The sequence below is a fragment of the Arctopsyche grandis genome, chromosome 1 (assembly GCF_051622035.1).
Source record: "Arctopsyche grandis isolate Sample6627 chromosome 1, ASM5162203v2, whole genome shotgun sequence".
NCBI lineage: Eukaryota > Metazoa > Arthropoda > Insecta > Trichoptera > Hydropsychidae > Arctopsyche > Arctopsyche grandis.
This window is the reverse complement of record NC_135355.1, coordinates 9,013,497-9,030,261: the sequence shown is the minus strand read 5'-3', so window position 1 is coordinate 9,030,261 and position 16,765 is coordinate 9,013,497. Positions and strand designations below refer to the sequence as shown.

The 16,765-nt window shown below is 31.1% G+C and overlaps 1 protein-coding gene across 1 annotated transcript; it reads left to right on the top strand.

The window, feature by feature from the left end:
• Window positions 1–2,580: 2,580 nt before the first annotated feature.
• On the top strand, window positions 2,581–7,384 carry p (WD40 repeat domain-containing protein pink). Its single transcript, XM_077439382.1, has 5 exons — window positions 2,581–2,811; window positions 3,340–3,450; window positions 3,844–4,095; window positions 4,218–6,533; window positions 6,602–7,384. The coding sequence occupies exons 1-5, from the start codon at window positions 2,656–2,658 to the stop codon at window positions 7,028–7,030; spliced, it is 3,264 nt and encodes a 1,087-aa protein (XP_077295508.1). The 5' UTR covers window positions 2,581–2,655; the 3' UTR covers window positions 7,031–7,384.
• Window positions 7,385–16,765: the final 9,381 nt, after the last annotated feature.

Genomic DNA, 16,765 nt, shown 5'->3' with positions numbered 1-16,765 from the left:
ATCAACCGACTCATATGTATGCAGGGCCGCCGAGAGGAATCCCGGGCTCTGGAAAAATAATTCCATACCCTATGACAGCGGTTCCCAACCTGTGGTACGCGTACGCGAAACAAAATTTTGCGGTTGGTACGTGAAAAAAAATCAGTAATGCAAGACATGCAGGAATGAATGATTTACAATAATAAAAATATAAATATTTTTATATAATCAATAAACATTATCTTAATGAATCACAGTCGACGTCAATATGTACAGTCGATGATCGAAAATCTAGCAATCGATACGTTTTCCTCTGATCCGACATGGATTTTGGCGTGCCTTTTTAAATTTACCGCGTTAACGCTCCAATAAATAAATAACTTGAATTTGACACTTGAGAACAGCTCGATAATGATCTTTAATATTGCAGATAAAATTGAAAGCATGATTAGAAAATTAGATTTTTGGAATCTATGTATCGAAAATGATGTATTTGAAATTTTACATAATTTCTTATCTGAAAACAAGATTAGTGTGTCTCGGGATATACGTGAAAAAATAATAATTTAATAGGGCTGAAATCGTCTTTTACACAGTGCTTCCCCAAACCTTAAGAAGACAAACAATTGGATTTCAAGCCCCTTTGATAATAAACATATTTTCGGAGAGCTACGTAATTATTAATCAAGGAAAAGGAAGACTTGATTGAACTTTCAAATTATAGCATTTAAAAACCGAATTCAAAATAAATACGGTCATAAATTTTTGGCTAGGTATTAGTGAAGAATATGAACAGCTTTGTGACATGCGCTTAAATTTCTGTCGCCATTTATTAGCCCCGAACTGGTTAAGAGAACTTTCTCTTCATATTTTGATAAAAGACAAATATAAATAGAAATAGATTGAATGCAGCTCCAGACTTAAGGGTACATCTCGCATCATTTGAATGAAATTTTAAAAAACTATGTTCCTCGAAACAAGCACAAGGATCTCATTAAATTTATTTTGTAAGGAGATTTAATTAATTTTGTGTTTTTAGAGATTTAATTAATTAATTAAAACCATTTTTCAATAATAGAAGTATGTATGACAAAATGGTAGATAAATATATTAAACTTTGAGCATATTATAATTGTGACTCCGCAAATAACTTTTTTCCACAAAATTTCTTAATAAAACAGATTTATTGCGTCTATCCTGTTTTTATATTCCTTATCATGCAAATACTATATAATTACACTTACAACAAACTTCATGAAATACAATCATTTTTATATGGTGGTACAATTTAGTGTTATGTACTATCAAGTTGTACGTGTGTCAAAAACGGTTGGGAAACGCTGCCCTATGACAACCCTAAAAAAATCTTATCTAATATATAATTTCGAAAGAGACTTTGTATATATATACATATATATGTGTGTATGTAACCTTCATTCGTTGGTTCGTACATTCGATTTATTTTTTTTTCGATTCATAGGCGCCGATTCGGTTGTTTTCGATTCAAGGGATTCGAAATCCCCCGGGGCGAAGGCGCCGAGGGTGCAGGCACCGTCGGGGGCGAAGGCTCCGGGGGCGCAGGCGCTGGATTCTGATATACATATAATTTCGAAAGAGACAGTATATATGTTTGTTTTTTCGTGACAGTCAATTTAATAAAAAAAAAACAAATGAGTATTCAAATAAATTTATATAAAATAAAACTATTCAAATAAATTTAATAAAATGTTAACTATTAGATTAGTCATGTTTAAGCGGTTTATATTACAAATACCGAGCGAAGCCGGGTCAAACCACTAGTACGATATATTTTTAATATGAGAAAAATCTATCAGAACTATTAGATAAAGGAGGTATGTAAAAAATACCTACATATGTACATATATGTTTAATGCTATTCTTTGAAATAGTCGAATGTGAAAGTATGATATATCTGGCATGATTTCACATGAAACAAAGAATGCGCGGTCGAAAAATAATAAACATTTGGCATTAAAGAAATATATGTATTTTTATGGGTAAACGGACTACTAGTCATATGTGAACTAGTCACAGGACAACCGGTCGCTCTAGATTGGTCACACATGATCATCCGTCACACTAAAACTGGTCACACCCTAAAACTGGTCACGAGAAAATTGGTCACACCCTAAAATCGGTCACGAGAAAACTGGTTGACCGATTTTAGGGTGTGACCAGTTTTAGTGTGACGGGTGATCACGTGTGACCGATCTAGAGCGACCGGTTGTCCTGTGACCGGTTGACATTTGACTAGTAATCACCGAACCATTTTTATGTATAATAATATAAAATATCAATATCTATCAGTCGAACGTCCCAATACGGGACCCCTATTTATTAAGTACATTATGTACTGTACATATAAGATATTTTCATCTTGAATACACAACAAACTGATTTTATTAAGTAAAACAGCAACGTCCGTCTGTGCACATACGCTTTTTTCAAGAGTATGAAGTATGCGAATATAACAAAGAACAATTCTCCCAAATTAAAATTAGGTACATATATTCCCGCCCCCCCCCCCCCCCCCTTTTTGTTGAAATTTTAACTGCTCGCACTGTGCTGTATAGGAGTGGTAGCATTGATTGAAGCAGTGAGTGCTGGCAGCACTGCGAGCACTAGCTGTCACTTCTGCAACCAGTCGAGTGTGGGATGTCGAGTGGTGTGGAGGTGTGTTCCGGTGGGATAGCGGGAGCTGAGACGGGAGTGGGTCCGGGGATGGGGACCTTAGAAGCACCCCAACTGTTGGTGGAGAGGCCTCTGCCCCCGGGGCTCGCATTCCCTCAAAATTGTTCACATAGAATCAAGGTTTTAATTACATGCGCACTATTTCATTTGTAACAGCTGACTTGCCATTTCCCCATTCATCACATAACCTTACTATCATTTTCCAGTTTTCACTATCGATGCGATCCATTTCCTAGTTGCCGGTTTTCGTTGACCTATATTTAATTTTAGTCTGCATGAAATATTTTCACTATCTGAATGATCAAATATTGAATTTCAATGTATCAAATGAGTGCACAACTTATTGTTGTGTTGCTTGCATAAACATATGTACATACACATAGGTATGTTTGTATTTAAATTACACAGATAACAACCATATATCTGCTTCCTCTAATCTCAATACAACATTGAATAAGTTATTTTTGGCTTAATTAAAAAACAAATAAATTTTAATAAAAAAATTCGATGAAGTGAAAATTTCAATATGTCTATCTGTATATTTTTCTGATTCTAAAAATAATTAATGAATTTGAATTTATCATCTATTAATAACTCAATTATAATATATTTATAATCATACTGAAAATGTACAAACTATTTTTGCAGTACACATGCTTTGATGTATCTAATTTGTTTCTAATATTCGGCGCTACTAGTGGAGGACTCTACGTTTTTAATCGAGATTCGTGTGAATTTATTCAACTTATACCGAATAAGGTAAAATCTAAGGTCTATGTACTCTGTTCGACCGATCCTCGTTTGACCGCAACGAATTTTCTAAATTTCTCGTCGGCTTTAACAGAAGTTTGTATGTATACAATTTTTAAGCTATTCACACACCAAAATATTAAAAAAAAAACGCTTGAAAATCAATTCTTGCTATATTTTTTTAATAGTTGATGTTCACCTCGTAAAATAAGCATTTCACTCTTTTTAACATTTATTTTTGTATGTTTTTTATCACTTATTATCAAGCAGACGAAGAATTTATAAATTCCGAGTTTTGGTCAAACGCAAATCAGTCGAACCGAGTAAAATTCCACTCTGGTAAATTTACTAAAGTTCATATTTTAAATGCTTATCAATAAAAGTTTTTTTTTACTGTTTTAGGAAGGGGCTATAACTAAAATTACAATATCGCCAGATGAGAAGTGTCTCGCTTTTTCAACGCACAAAGGCATTGTGTGTGTTTGTGACTGTGGAACAAATGTGGGTACTTATATGAAATCGTCCATCTTACAAATGTCTAAAGAACATCAGGGAAATGAAGTTACTTTTATGATTTGGAATGAAAATGGCAGTGAATTGTATATCGGCGATGATGTCGGAACTGTGTCTGTGTTGCATGTTTCAAAATCAATTGTGAGTATTTTCTTTAGTTTGCAAGACGCTGGAAAATATATAAAAAGTAATAAATCTCATTCAAAATATTAAAACCATTTCTCGGAGACAAATTTGATTTAATGTTTTTTTTTTCTTTTCAGACCAAAAATGTTTTTCAGACACCTGTATTTTCACTAATGCATCTAGATTCTCGTATTGTTCAATTGGATATTAAAGAAAATTTACTATTGGTATCAACACTTACACGGTGCTTTATCTGTGATACTTCAAAAGAGCATTATGCTCAAATTGGCCAAAAATTAAGAGATGGAGAATATGGCGCATGTTTCTTTTATGAAATTAATTGCAGTGAATCTCCAGACTGTAATATGCATTTAAATGACCAAAATTGTAATAGAGTAGATAAAACTTTCAACATTTTAGATGGGGAACAACTGAATTATTTGGAAACTTTAGAACATTTAAAAATATTTTGCGCCAGACCCGGGTCCCGGTTTTGGGAGGTTAGAACTGACGGAACTGTTATTTGCACCCACCAGTTTAAACAATTATTAGCTGTACCTCCAATTAATATCATCTCTGCAAATCACTTTGAAAATGACAATTTTGATGTTGTTTCCAACAACGATAAAGTACAAGATATACAAATTTTAAGCTTTTCTAAAGTACAAATGCTGAGAAATAGATATTTAGTAACATTCACCAAAGAAGGTATTTATATTTTTGATCCGAAAAAACCTGCTCTAGTTTTATGGACAGACCAATATAATGATATATTAGATTGTAAAATAATCAATGACCTAATTTATTTGTGGAGAACATCTGGTAATATTACTTTATTATCTTTTTGCACTGTAGAGAATTTTTTGTTGAAATGTTATACAAATCTTAAATATAAACTTTGTGCGCAAGTATGTGCACTGTACGCCACTTTACTTCTTGAATTTATTCCTAATTTCAACAAACTACACTTGATATCAGGTCTCGGTGAAAAACTTTTGGAAAATAATGAAGTAGAATTATATGACAAAATTAACATAGTATTGGAAGAAATTGGCAAATTGAAGAAAAGTAATGGTCAAAAGTTGAAATCTGGAATTGTAGTTGTTGAAAACAGCTTTTTAGCTAAGGCTGCATCTGCTGATGATGGAGATGGAAATCCATTTATAAGTATATCTTCTTTAGATATGCCTAACAAATCTAATAATGATGAGGAGTCGTCTTTATTTCAAAAGCACCCAGAAGCTATGAAAGTTATAAAAGATATAAGTATTACCTTCAGTGATAAATTAAATGTTGGTACGTTAAAGTTGATGCAAAAGTGGAACAATTTGGAAGATAAGATGAAGAAGATAGGTTCAGATAAAAAATACTGTGAACCACTAAACGTTAAAAGTGATGATGATTTGGAGATGGCGCCAGTTGATAATATTGACTTGATTGAAGAAAATCTTGATATTGTATATAACAGAAACCAAAATGACACAGTGGAAACTAAATCAATTAATACAGAGACAAAAGAAAATTTAACAGTGAAATCAATTTATCAGCATATAAAGCTGAGCGATATAAATAAATTGGATTGTAGTGACACAATTTACAGAATATTGACTAGGGTTGCTTGTGATATTTGCAGCGTTTATCAAATAATCAAAAACGTCGAGGAATATATGATCTCAATGGGGGATTCTCTAGATTATTCAAAGCATTGTTGTGGTAAACTTCTCTTACAATATGTTTGCAAAACCTCCAATTTGAGTGATACAATAGATTCTGTGATAGCCGATGAGGTTGTATGCTCGTATTTCCTGCAAGCTTTTATTAATTTAAATTCCTGTTCAAAATTTATGACAAGCTGTGACTGCGGATTTCCCTTGCCTACCAGATATTCCAGTCAAACTCCAGAGTTTACAGATGTATTAAATATTTTTATTGAGAAACGATGGAGTAGTAGTCAGAATGAGGAGTGCTATGACATTTGTAAAAAAGTGCCTTACATGTGGAGGAAGATATTACTTTTGCGCAAAAGTGAGGATTTGGTGAATCTCTTGTATTTAATACTACAAATATTGGATGAAGAGTTGCTTTACATGTATTTGCCTCGGTTCACCGTTGACACTTGGAAGATTGCCGTTAAACTGTTGGGAACATTAAAGAAACAAGAATGTCTCAACTGTGGTAAACGTTTTGAATTTCCAGTAGAAGGCGGGTTTCGCAGTAAAGCCATGCTGAATTGGGATTCTATCGCAAGATTAATGCTGAAGACAGTCGGCTCTGTAAACGCCACTAATATACTGAAAACCTACTCAGATTTCATACCCACCAATGAATTGTCGCTTAAGTTTTATCACTCTTGCTTGTTTATTAAGCTATTTGAAAAATATGACGGTACAATAAATAATAAAATAATAGACACTATTTATGACTCGTACAATTTTGAAGAAGCAGTCTTGGAGGTAAAGTTTCAAACAAGTATGTTTTTACTGTTTTTCGTTATTATATTAAAAATGCGTTTTTATTTTAGATGTGCAATCATTTGAAGTGTTGTCTCAATGGAAACTTGTCCCATACTGCACTTCCATTGTCGGTAGCTTCAAAATCCCAGCACTGGGGATTGAAAATTCGTTATAAATATATTGAAACATCATCCGAAGACTTGAGCGGTCCACATCAGCCAGATTTACTGCAGAATCTTATTGATCTTGATTTATCTGCAAATACTATCAGAAATTGGAAGCATTATCGAGTTGGAATGGATCTGGAGCAGACATTAGAATATGTTAATGAAATCTGTCCGAATAGGGAATGCTTTCATTGTTGCCTTCCGTTGACCAGCAGAGTCCTTATTGCAGATGGTGGGTTGTGGGTTTTTGCTTGCGGTCACACGTTTCATGGAACCTGCTTGTCTGTATTGCAGATAAAATTATGTCCTATATGCTTTAAAGGTAGATGAATTGTAAATTTTAGATTGGTATTGGAATATTTTTGAATCACAGTTTACATCATTTGTAGGGCTTTGCACAATTTTCTACAAATTAAATTTAAAACAAAGTAGCTAGCAAAAGATATTTAGCCTCTCCTATTACAAATAAATTTGTATTCATTTTTTTTTAATCCAACTATGTACATTTCTATATACATATTATATCAAATACATACATATGTATGTACTAACAATTATAACATCTGATTAAAGAATAAATATTTTGTTTTAATTTATGTATGTATTTCACATAAAATTTCTCAATCGTTGCATTTTGCAATTACGATTTTTTGTTGGATTCATATAATATACATATATTTATACTAGATTTTTTTTATTAATGATGGGGATATACATGAGGTATCTGTCTATTCATTGACACCTACCAGACGTATTGGACTAGGTTTTCGATATTGTATAATCAGTGTTGACCTGTATATGTGGTTCATTTATTGCTTAGTGTATTTATTATTGAAATTATGCTGTGTGAATTCTCAAGACGGTATCTTACATTACTATTCGATTTTTTTTCTTGATATTACATATATCTATGTATGTACATTCGTTTTCGATTGACTAATAGACACCAACCTCTTATTAGTATTGTCGTTACAAAACCGTAATTTATTTTTAAATACATAGATACATAGTTGATATATAATGTACTTAAACATTGCTAAATTTGTCGTTTTTAATGACTTGAATTTAATTTAAATTGTAACAGATTTTGACTAAATTCAGATATACCCTCTACTAGCCTGTTCAATCGAGATTTTGTAAAAAGAAATTATTTACACAAGAAAATTGGGAATATACAAATTTTTAATGGTTTTTTTTTAATATTACAAAGTTTAATTTCCATTTTGATAAATAACATTATAAATGTAAAATGTAATGCTCAATTATCAAATTTAAATTAAATTTTACGAGAGGCAGTGTATTCGGTGCTATTTATTCATTTGTGATTTATTTTTAATATATTCTGAATTAATTAGTAATACTTGTGAATTTCCACGGATATTACATATATATACATTATTTTAAGTTGAATCGAACATGCACAAATTGATATATTGAATTTTAATTTCTATTTACGTTTTTAATTGATTAAACTCAATCAAATTAACTTTAAAAGTACTTAAAATATATTTAAACATGCTATTTTTATTTACGTTATTTTGTATATTCGTCTTTGATAACTCCTTATTTTATTCTTCATTCATCGTCAAACACACAGTTCTTTCATCTTCAACTGAATCTAAAAGTTTCTTCCATTGTGGAATCGTCAATACAAGAAGGATATACCCGCTTCATAATAGTTTCACCGTAGGATATATGTACATTCGCTTTTATTACAACATTTAAAGAATGTTTTGTTCGGTATAAAATTAGAATTAATTAAAATTTGTGTAAGAAAAATCAGTTTTAGGCTTCTTCTTTCTTCGATTTTAATTTTTGAGAATATTTTACGATTCTTTGTGTATTTGATTTATTATTTCCCTTCGTGCAGTCGTGAAAATGTTGTATGTTTTCAAGATTATTTTAAATCCAATTCCCGGGACACGGGACAACAAAAATTCCGTGAATTCCCGGGAATGTCTGTCCCGGGTCGACCCGGGTCAGAAACCCTAGTATGAACTTGTGCATTCTCCTACATAATATGTACATATAATTGAAATTTCTCGACACTCGTTTTTTCACCTTTTCGTTTGCTTGAACAGTTTATATTGTATACAAAAATGTTTTTTTGTAAACATGTACACATGTAATATCTTTAATATACGATACATATTGTGATTATTCATATATTTTACAACATATATTCATATATTTTTACACCTTTAAAATATTAAAAAAACGTTTAAAAATCAATTCTTACTGTATTTTTTAATAATTGTACTGTTATATTTGAAAGTGGCGAAAATCCACTTTTTAGTTCCAAAAACACTATTTCTGTTAAACTTAATTCACAAATTGTTATCGCTTATTTTAATTCGATATGTCCAGAATCTCGGATAAGCAGAATAGATGTATACCAGAGACGGCCACCAGTATTTTTAAATATTGTTTTACTATTTTAAAATAGTTTCGAAATATTAGTCGAAAAGAAGAAAAGTGGACTTTTACCACTTTCAAATAAAAAGGCTCAGTTAATGTTTACATTGTAATATAAATATTTCACTATGTAAAATATTTTTGTATATGTACAAACTCGACAACGAGATACCCAAATAGTCGAGAAAACAGGGGGTTGAGAAATTTCAAGTCAGTGAAACGGAGTAGACACAAATCAAAATCATAATAATTACATTCATCACTTGCTATGTGCCAAACAATAACCATGGTTGTATAAGTGTTTAGTTCTTGGGTTTTTGATATATATGACATTTTTACACTTACATGGCATTTATTGAATTTATTTTTGGATTAGTCAAAACTTATTTATATAATTTAACTATCAATTATAAAGTTTAATTATATTTAAATGTATCTGCGTTAAATGTTTTGTATTCACTGAGCATGAAAATGATTGGTTTTGAAATTATAATTATTTTAAAATAAGAATCTCAAATGAGTTATTAGTGTATGTGTGTGTGTATTAGTGTAGTAAAATTCATTATTGATATTGTTTTTAATTTGTATTTACAAAGCGGTTTCATAACGTTAGTTCCTCAAGTTTGCCGTATAACTTTTTAATTTTATATAATTTATGTATGTAATTGTTAGAATGTATAGTATCTATAGAGTTTATATACTTAAATATTTTATCTAGTCACCTGAGCAAATTAAACTATGTTTATTATTTGTAATTGAAATTTAAGTATCGAATTTCTATTATAGTGCATGATTAGTTATAAATGAAAACCACAAAATTCATATCAATAATCATTTCAAATTTAATACCCAATATTAAATATCATCATGTAATTTATATGTTCCCATTGTACACAACATATATATGTACATGTTATACATATGTACATATATAACAGATATTAATTTCTACCTTCTGTCCAAACTTATCTTCGATAAGAAATATTTTTTTGTGTTTACTGTTGGAAAATGTCTTACCGAAGTAAAGCATGCTAATTTGGTTTGTTATACATTTATGTACTAAATTTCAAATCTGATTGCTCATCCAGATACATTTGTATAGCTAAAGTGAAACATTTATGTCAGGGTATTTTCATACATTGTATTCATATTTAAATACGCCATGTTTGTATGTAGCCACTGTCATGTATAGCATGAAAACTGTCTGTTGAATGTATTTTTGTATCAATATCTAATGAAATTGAGAATATATTCAAATGAAATATTTTAAAATGAAGCACTAATTTTTATACTTCATATCTCTGAATCGCGATGAACCCTTTGTATGGTTTTATCGACAATCCAACTACAAATATGGACAATCGAAAGTGATGGCATCAAAGGCGAAGCGGATCTTGTACAGCATCTCGAATGTAAACGACATAAAGCCTTGACCGGTGAGTTCAACTATTGTGGGAAAACGTGGATGAAAACTTCTTTTGAATTAATTTTTTTTTAGATAGCTCAATACTGAACATTTTATTTTGTATGCATTTCGTCTACAGTGTAACACTTATTCACATTTAGATTGACTTTACTGTGTATTATACATACATACAGGGCCAACGAGAGGGGGGGGGGGAGTTGGAGTAATGTTCCAGGGTCCGGACTACCGGGATTCCTATCGGCGGCCCTGCATACATATTCAATAAACGTATATGGTGCTTATTGATTACACTTGAATTTTCGTTTCTTAGTTGATTTTCCTTTTAATTTATTGGTTTAAAACAGATATTGAAATATAACTTTTCTGGCTTCAATACATCTGTCGCATTAAATATTGGTTTTCAACTTTGACCTATTAAACATGGCAAATAATTATGTACATTATTGTGCATATAAATTCCAAACTACGAGTGAGCGAATGTCGAGTATTTGCATTCTTTGCAAATAAATTCAGAACTAAAAACGTATTTGCTTAAATAAAATTGTACAATACCTGGATTTGAAGAGTGAAAATTAAATTCGCATATTGAAAATTTTGTTTTCTGTATAAAAACTTTTTTATACAGAAAACTGCTATATGCTTACAATGTTTTCATCTTGCAAAGGCGTATTTTACCAATTATATTTGGCAGGTTTTAAATTTATACAAAATAAATAGGTGTAAATTGAAACTGTATTTAGTGACCAACATTTATAAAAATCTTATGTAATATATTGGTTACATTGATGAAGACTTCTCGAATAGATTAAATACGATACTCAAAGCAGTGTAAGATAAAATCTGTCATCATGACTAGAGGTAGGATAGTCACAGTGCTTAGTGCACAGTGCAGTATGTATGTACCTACATACATATTATAGTCTCAAAAGAAGCGTTTAGAAATATTTGAATTGAACAATAAATCGATTTTTTTAATTGAGCTCAAAAGTTATCCCGATGATTGAATCATATCTTATCAATATTATACACTCATATTAAATAAATCATAGGTTCTTCGTTTTTCGTTTCGTTATAAATATGTTAAACATTTTACGTAAGATAATCTCTCTTTTCGCTTTTGTTAAATTCATACATACATATGTGTCATAATTCAACTTTAATAGATATGTATTCAAAAGGTCATCACAGTGATGACTACAACTTGAGATACTAAGAAAATAGTAAGAATATGCTAAAATATATTTTTTACTTTAAATTATATTTGTCCTATTTATATGGTGATTTATGATGGTAATTTTTTTTTACAACATTCATAAACAAAACGAAGATTGCATAAAATTAAATCGAGAGATAATTATTTTAGAAGATGTTATTGTCAACTTCTAAGCAACAATTTATATATATATATATATATATATATATATATATATATATATATATATATATATATATATATATATATATATATATATATATATATATATATATATATATATATATATATATATATATATATATATATATATATATATATATATATATATATATATATATATATATATATATATATATATATATATATATATATATATATATATATATATATATATATATATATATATATATATATATATATATATATATATATATATATATATATATATATATATATATATATATATATATATATATATATATATATATATATATATATATATATATATATATATATATATATATATATATATATATATATATATATATATATATATATATATATATATATATATATATATATATATATATATATATATATATATATATATATATATATATATATATATATATATATATATATATATATATATATATATATATATATATATATATATATATATATATATATATATATATATATATATATATATATATATATATATATATATATATATATATATATATATATATATATATATATATATATATATATATATATATATATATATATATATATATATATATATATATATATATATATATATATATATATATATATATATATATATATATATATATATATATATATATATATATATATATATATATATATATATATATATATATATATATATATATATATATATATATATATATATATATATATATATATATATATATATATATATATATATATATATATATATATATATATATATATATATATATATTTTATTTTGCATCTTGGCGTTCAGTGTCCAAGTTTCACATCCATACGTCATCACTGGCAAAACGCATTGATCAAAGATCCTTTTCTTCAGGCAGAGTGGCATTTTTGATTTAAAAACAGCATTCATCCGTCCAAATGCACTCCACCCCAATTTCATACGTCTCTTTATCTCTTCATTTTTACTACCAGACATGTCAATTATTTGACCTAAATATAAATAATTATTTACTACTTCTACTGGTTTATCATCTAAGGGGATGCTATCAGGCATGCAATAACTATTGAACATTAGTTTAGTCTTATCTACGTTAATTTTTAATCCTACTTTTCTACTTTCCCTGTCCAGCTGTGTTAGTCTGATAAGTAGGTCAGCTGAATCACGAGCTACTAAAACTATATCGTCTGCGAACCGAAGGTGACTCAAAAAGCGACCATTGATGCTTACTCCGGCTGTATCCCAATCCAATTTCCTGAAAACTCCCTCAAGCACCGCGTTGAATAACTTGGGCGAGATTGTATCTCCTTGTCTTACTCCTTTTCCTATGCTAAATCTATCTGTACCTGAAAAAATTTTAACTGAAGCTGTGGCATTCTTATATATTGTAGCTAACAGTCCCACATAGGGTTCCGGCACTCCCTGTGTTTTTAGAGCGTTAAGTACTGCATTATGACTAACTGTATCGAAGGCTTTCTCATAATCGACGAAACCTAGGCACAGTGGCCGTTGATATTCGTTGGCGCGCTCGATTAGTTCGCCAACTACTTGGAGGTGGTCCATTGTGCTGAAATTTGCCCTAAACCCTGCCTGCTCTATAGGTTGGTTCTCGTCGAGGATATTCTTCAGCCTTTCTGTAATAACCTTCGTGAAGAGCTTGTAGACCGCTGAAAGTAGACTAATGGGTCGGTAGTTCTTGATATCGCTTTTGTCGCCTTTTTTGTGTATTAAAATGATAGTTGCGTTATTCCATCCTTCTGGTATAGCTTGGTTCTGGATGCATTTGCTGAAAAGCCTAGCTAAGATATTAATTAGGGGGGGGCCGCCACATTTTAGTAAGTCGATGGGAATATTATCTTCCCCTGGGGTTTTACCATTCTTTGCAGTTTTTAGCGCGGCCTCTACTTCGCTAGGCAATACTGCAGGAACCCTTTGGCCGTGTGTCGATTCCAGAGTGGGGAATTGGCCGTTGTCGTTCTCGTATAGTTTTGCATAGAACGTGTAAACTCTGTCTATGATTTCTTCTCTATTCCTAATTATTACTCCGCTCTCTGATCTGATTGCGATCATTTGGTTTTTGCCTAAGAAAAGATCCTGTTTGCACTTTTTCAGGCTACGGTTATTCTTAATGGTATTTTCTATTAGCTTGCTGTTAAAATCCCTGACATCCCTGACTATTCTCTTCTTAATTTCCTTATTTACTAGATTGTATTCTTGCTTATTATTATCCCTATCTAAATTCCTTTTATGCTTAATTAGGTTTTTTGTTTCCGCTGAAATTTTGCTTAATTTAATCTGTTTCCTGAAACCACCTAATTTCTTACCTGTTGAGGTTAGAACCGAACTAATTACAGTGTTCAATTCCTCGATGTCTGCTTCTGGGTTTAATTTCCCGTATCGATTTCCAAGTTCGAGTTCGAATTCCTTTTTCCTAGACCTTAGTTGAGCGAAATCTGGAGAGTTACTGCATCCTTTTATTAATTTCCTACGTTCGCAATTTATATTAATGGCCATCTTGGCACGGACTAATCTGTGATCGCTGCCTATATCTACTTTACTTAAAACACTAACGTCTTTAACGGAGTGCAGGGCATTTGTTAGGATGAAATCGATCTCGTTTCTGTCTCCTTTAGGACTCTCCCAAGTCCACTTATTGTTGGTGTTTTTCCTGAAAAATGAATTAGTGATGAAGAGCCTGTTGTGTTCTGCGAATTCTATGAGGCGATCGCCTCTGTCGTTTCTTTGGCCGGTACCAAAATTGCCTACTGCTCTTTCTGTGTTTGCCTTTTGTCCTATTTTTGCGTTAAAGTCGCCCATGATTATTTTAAAGTGGTGGCGGCTATTATCGTATGCGCCCTGTAGTTTTTCGTAGAAGTCTTCTATTTCCTCGTCTGGGTGGCTAGATGTGGGGGCGTACACTTGGAAGATTTGACAAGTGTACCTGCTCGAGATTCTTAATACTACATAGCATATACGTTCCGATATGTCGTTTATTTCTATAATATTTCTTTCTATTCTCTTATTGATAAGAAACCCTACTCCTCCTATTCTACCATTTGGTAGCCCTCTCCAGTAGAGACAGTTACCACTTTTTAGGATTATTTGGTTTTCCTGTTTTCGTCTTACTTCGCTAAGTCCTACTAAATCCCATTTGATACTTTCTAGTTCATTCTCTAATGCAAGCACACTTCCTTCACTCGATAACGTTCTTACATTGTACGTGGCTAAATACAGGTTTCTATTAGCTAAGCTATCATCCATCGTCACTCTTACCTTGTTGGAGGTTTGGATATTATTTTTCTCGCATTTATCCAAGATGTGTTGAGAAAAAGGCGGTACTTGAGAGAGATTTCCATTCAAGGAGTGAGTTCTTACCGCCATAAACTCTTCTCTGTGGTCAGCTTTGACATATAGTCATCCTAGGTATCACTTGGATCACTTATGAGTTATTACATGCCATTTAACAGGGTTACTTTGTAAGTGAAAGTAGTTAGTTATGATAATAATAGATTAGCAATTGTTATACTACTTTTTTACAGATCTTTATCGTGAGACGCCTCTTTGGAGACAACGGATTTATATATGTGAGTGCGGTTTGCAATTTAATATTTTAATAATAACTTTAGTAAAGTATATAAAATTACACGAATTACTTTAATATAATTTAAATATGAAAAAGAACTGATAGACAGTTGGGAAACACCGTTTCTGTTTGCTATTATTCTATTAAGTAAAGTTCGTTAAAGATTTTTGGCTGGAAGCAATTATGTGGAAGATTTATTGCTTCTGTGGGACCGACTTGGCTGGCGAAGGACCCTTTTTTTGTATTCAGGTAGGGAGATGTATCTCGTTTGACACCGATTTGACACAAAAATTAGCACAAAATTTTTCGAAATAACTGATATAAAACCGCTTTTTACGACCGATTTGCTGTTTATTTTTACACATAAATTATACTAGGATGCAATTAGTAAAATAAGTGATTAGATGGTTAAGTTAAATTTCGTGCAATAGCCGGGTTTAAGCGAGTAATAGCGGGAGGAACGCAGAAGCACGTCCTCCTCACATGACACGAAAGACCGAACTCCATATATATATATATATATATATATATATATCATCATCATCATTTACAGCCATTCGCCATCCACTGCTGGATGAAGGCCTCTCCAACACGCTTCCACTCGTCTCTGTTTTGCGCAACACTCATCCATCTCATTCCGCACATTTTCCTAATTTCGTTCACCCATCTTCCTTGCGGTCTTCCTTTTACTCTTTTGCCTTCTCTCGGGTACCATTCAAGCACTTCTTTTGTCCACCTTTCGTCCATCCTCCTAGCTACGTGACCCGCCCATTGCCATTTCAATCTCTTCACTCTATCCACTATGTCCACTACCCTTGTCATATTTCTCACCCACGTGTTCCGCTTCCTGTCTTTCCTCGTTATGCCAAGCATACAGCGTTCCATACTTCTTTGAGTGCATTGGATTTTATTTTGCATCTTGGCGTTCAGTGTCCAAGTTTCACATCCATACGTCATCACTGGCAAAACGCATTGATCAAAGATGAGTGGCATTTTTGATTTAAAAACAGCATTCATCCGTCCAAATGCACTCCACCCCAATTTCATACGTCTCTTTATCTCTTCATTTTTACTACCAGACATGTCAATTATTTGACCTAAATATAAATAATTATTTACTACTTCTACTGGTTTATCATCTAAGGGGATGCTATCAGGCATGCAATAACTATTGAACATTAGTTTAGTCTTATCTACGT